Source organism: Hipposideros armiger, unplaced genomic scaffold, assembly GCF_001890085.2.
Source record: "Hipposideros armiger isolate ML-2016 unplaced genomic scaffold, ASM189008v1 scaffold_1151, whole genome shotgun sequence".
Classification (NCBI taxonomy): Eukaryota; Metazoa; Chordata; class Mammalia; order Chiroptera; family Hipposideridae; genus Hipposideros; species Hipposideros armiger.
This window is the reverse complement of record NW_017732501.1, coordinates 207,925-212,174: the sequence shown is the minus strand read 5'-3', so window position 1 is coordinate 212,174 and position 4,250 is coordinate 207,925. Positions and strand designations below refer to the sequence as shown.

The 4,250-nt window shown below is 51.2% G+C and overlaps 1 protein-coding gene across 1 annotated transcript in view; it reads right to left on the bottom strand.

The window, feature by feature from the left end:
• The window catches only part of LOC109376556 (CXXC-type zinc finger protein 1-like), a 7,174-nt gene that overhangs the window by 969 nt on the left and 1,955 nt on the right, over window positions 1-4,250 (bottom strand). Inside the window, 7 exon segments of the mRNA XM_019632531.1 lie at window positions 782-878; window positions 1,096-1,145; window positions 1,467-1,577; window positions 1,680-1,887; window positions 2,232-2,401; window positions 2,516-2,635; window positions 3,293-3,420. Of these exon segments, the coding sequence (XP_019488076.1) occupies window positions 782-878; window positions 1,096-1,145; window positions 1,467-1,577; window positions 1,680-1,887; window positions 2,232-2,401; window positions 2,516-2,635; window positions 3,293-3,420 (884 nt within the window).

Below are 4,250 nucleotides of genomic sequence, written 5' to 3'. Positions count from 1 at the left end.
AATATATATAGTCACGGGACGTGGAGTATAGTGTGGGAGTGGAGTCAAGGGAATTGTAATAGATATGTATGATATTGGGGGGGAAGTGGGGCGGCAGATTGGGGGAGGGGGATTGTCACCTCGAGGGGTAAAAAGTATAACTATTGCACTGTGTTGTACAGCTGAAACGAATTCTAAAAAATGTGTATTTCACAACAAAAAATAATTTTAAAAAAAAGAATGGGGGCTGGTTAAACAGGGAGGAAGAAAGGATTTAGGAGATGACAGGCAGGGAGAAGATGATAGGGGGCAGTGAGGCAGGGAGAATAAGAATAGAGGGAAGTCAGAAAGTGAGGAAGAGAGGACTTGAAGGTGTCCATGCAGAGAGGAAAGGAGGAATGTGGGGCAGTCCAGCAGCGGGTAGGAAAGGAATGGAGAATGGTTAAGCAAGGAAAAGAGAAGAATGGGGAATGGTTATGAAGTGAGGAGCAGAGGAATGATGGGTGGGCAGGCAGAGAAAGAGAAATGGGGAAGGGTGTCAGGCAAGGAGGATACAAGTAAACAGCAGTCAGGCAGAGAAAAGTAAGACTAGAAGGTGATTGGGCAGTGAGGAGAGGGGAATGTGGGGTGGTCAGGAAGGGAGGGGGACACACAAGGGTTGGTCAAAAGGTATGAAGGCAATCAGGCAAAAGGAAGAAGGAAACAGGAGGCAATCAAACAGGGAGGAAGAGAGTAATAGGGCGGTCAGGCAGGGAAGAGGGAAGGAATGGAGGGTGACGAAGTAGGGAAAGAAGAGTCTCACCTTGGGGTCCTTCGAGTGCTCAGGGCACAGCACCTGGAGCCTCTTACAGTAGCTCTTACTCTTTGGGTCATAAATGTCACAGAAGAGCCTGGTGACCCTGGGGAAAGTTTGAAAGTGAGGTGCTAAGGGTTAGGAGGAGAGAGGTCCCACCTTGAACCTTGCCAACACTTTGTCCCTAGCCTCGCCCATACCCTGCCCCCTAACCCACACACATCTGCCTCTGAGCACACCCACATCCTTCCCCTGACCCTGCCCACCCCGCTGCTGACCCTGTCCACATCATATGTTTGACCCTGAGCAGCACCCACACTTACCCCTCAACGCAAGTGGGGTACAAGGACTCGAAAGATGATTTGCTCTCATACTGGGTAGAAAGATTACAAATGAGAGGACCTGTGAATGTACACTGCATACCATCCCATGACAAAGTCCCAAGCAACACATTTGTCCCCTGTGGACCCTGTGCTCCTGTCTGCCCAGCCAATGGCCCCCCTCACCACCGGATGCTGTCCCAATCTTCGCCCTCATACTGGGGATAAAAGAAAAGCACAAATGGGTAGAGCCATGGATGTATGTTGTATTCCCTTCTATAACAAACACCCAGGAACCTAACCTGCCCCTTCCTCGTGAACCCCACCCAGCCAAAAACACTCTTGCCCCGTCTGCTCCCTGCAGATGCCTGAACCTTGGCGAAGCAGCGCTCCATGTGACGCAGGGCGACACGCATACTGGTGGATTGCCCACAGGAGACACAGAAGACCTGCAGGTGACTGCTGTCCCTGTCATCTTTGGTTTTCTGCACAGGACAGTGGAAGAACCAATGAAGCAGTGCAGAGTGAGGATGGGCAGGGCAAGATACCAAGTACCTTTCTGCTTCACCCCACCTATTCCTACTCACCTCCTCATCGTTGTGCACAGTCTGCTGTTTGCCACGCAGAATTATGGCCTCAAGTTCATGGAAATGACGCTCCATGTCCTTCAGGTAGGTTTTGGTGTCCTGCTGCTCACGGAGGATACGCTCAAGCATTTCCTTGTCATGCTCCTCAGCAACGCAGGGGCTGTTCTTCCACTGCTGGATGCGCTCGGGCAGGATATTATAAATGCGTCTGGAAGGGTAGACGGCAAGAAATGGAATGGGTAGGTGGGGGCAATAAAAGAAAAGGAAATGGATGAGTGACCAAATGGTGAATATATATGATAACAAATGGCAAATGAGTGAATGCTGTTGAATGGGTGGTTGAATAGTGGATGGACAGGTGGATGAGTAGATAGCTGGGTGGGCAATTGATTGTAAAGTTGGATGAGTGGGTTGGTGAATGGAATGTGGTTAGTTGGTTCAGTGGGTGGGTGGATGAATGGTAAATGAATGGGTAGGAAGTGGGTGGACTTACAGATGGCATAGATCATGCCCTATTCTATACCCTGTTGTTTAACATCCACGTGTACTCACTCAGCTGCCAGCTTCATGCCACAGTCATCTGAGCAGTACTTGGAGCCTGGCCGGGTGGGACACACACAGCCAGGTCCCAAGCATTGCTGCAGCGAGGCTGGGTCCTTGGCATCCATCTGCTCTGGATGCTGCCACTTTCCCATGAGCTTCTGCTTCTGCCGTTTCTTCTTCTGTAGGACAAAAGTGGTCAGGGCATGGGTAGGGGAGTCGATGTCAGCCCCCTAACCCTGTACCCATGCCCTGGATTCTGCTCCTGACCTCTGCCTCCATGCCCCCCATTTCACCGTTTCTGTCACCTTCTGCTCCACATTTTTCTTCAAATTCTCCATTTTCTTCACATTCACTGCCCGCTTCTTCAGTGCAGGATCCAGGAACAGGAACTCCTTTGTGTCACTCATCCAGGGCTGCAGGCCAGGAAAATGCTGACAGGTCTCTCCAACTTGTTTCTTAAGTGCTCTTTGGACACTCCTTGCCTCCTCTCTCCTCATTGCTCATCCTCTCTGTCTTCACTGTACCCATCCTTCCACCCAGGGGCCCTGCCACACACTCATCAGACTTTGATTGTCAAAAGTTCCCTATGCAGGGCCAGCTGAGTGGCTCAGTTGATTAAGAGTTAGCTTAAGAGTGCGAGCTCTGAGCTACAGGACTGCCAGTTTGATTCCCACATGAAGCCAGTGACGCTGTCACCCGAGCTGAGCTGCTGCTGAGCTGCCAACAGGTGGCAGGATGGCTCAGCTGGTGAGAGCACGTGCTCCTAACAACAAGACTGCCTGTTCAGTGGTGGGCTACACACACCCACAACTAAGACTGAACTCGGCACCTTTAGCTGAGCTGCAACCTGGATGGCTCAGTGGATAGAGCGTGCACTCTTAACAACAAGGCTGCCGGTTCAACTCCCGCAAGGGATGGTAGCTACGCCCACCAGCAACTAAGATTGTAACACAGCACCTTGAGCTTAGATACCATGAGCTGCCGACGGGCAGCCAGATGGCGACTGGCGCCTTCCACAACTAAGGTTGAAGAACAACAACTTGGCTGGTCCCCCTCCCCAATTCCCCAACACTGTTCCCCTCCCCCAATTCCAAAAAAAAGTTCCCTATACAAAACTCCTGGTATAGATTTCAGTCCTGAGGTAGGTCCTTTTCAGACAACAGCTGGGGTGTGGCTATTGTCTGAGGTGCCGCCTTTACTGCTCATGGCACTGCCACCATCTGGGGGCATGCCTCTCAGAAATGCTCTGCCCACTTGCATGATTAGTCTCTCCAAGCCCTGCCTGCCTGACCTTGCCCTCTTGGACACATTCTGTCTTGCCTTTCGCTCCCAGCCCTGTGGCACCCATACACTGCACCAGGGCATAGCCAGCCCCTCCCCATGCCAGGCCCTGCCCCATTCCCAGACTCACATAGCTTGGACTTCTGCAGTTGCGGTAGCTGTAGTTAAGTGGCAGTTGCCAGTGGGACCCTGGCAAGGTCTCTGAGGGTGTTATAGACCAGACCTGAGGGGAAGAACCTCACACAAGCTCCACTCTCCCATCCACCCTGTGTCCTGGACTCACCAGAGACCTAGGATTACAAGTAGGGTTCCTGTGCTGGTGGGAGGAGGGCTCTGGGTCAGCACTAAGTGAATGGGGACAGGCTCACCCTGCTCTAACACTCCTGGACTCAGCTTCTGGCCAATGTGGCAGGAGCCCACTGCAACTGCCTGGCTGGATACACTAGATCAGGGGTTGGCAAACTTTTGAGACGGACGAGCCTCCAGGGGTCAGCAAACTGCGGCTCACAAGCATGTGGCGCTGAAGTATTGGGTTGTCTGAAAAGTCATGATGGATTTTTCTCTATGTTTCTCGTTGCAAAAATGTGTCATGACTTTTCCAACAACCCAATAAAATTGAAAATGAAAATAAATAGGGCAGTGGATGGGGGGTGGGGGGTTGTTACTTTGTGAGGGTGAAAAGGGTAACTATTGCATTGTTCTGTACACCTGAAACTAACAATAAATAATTAAAAAAAAAAAAGAAAA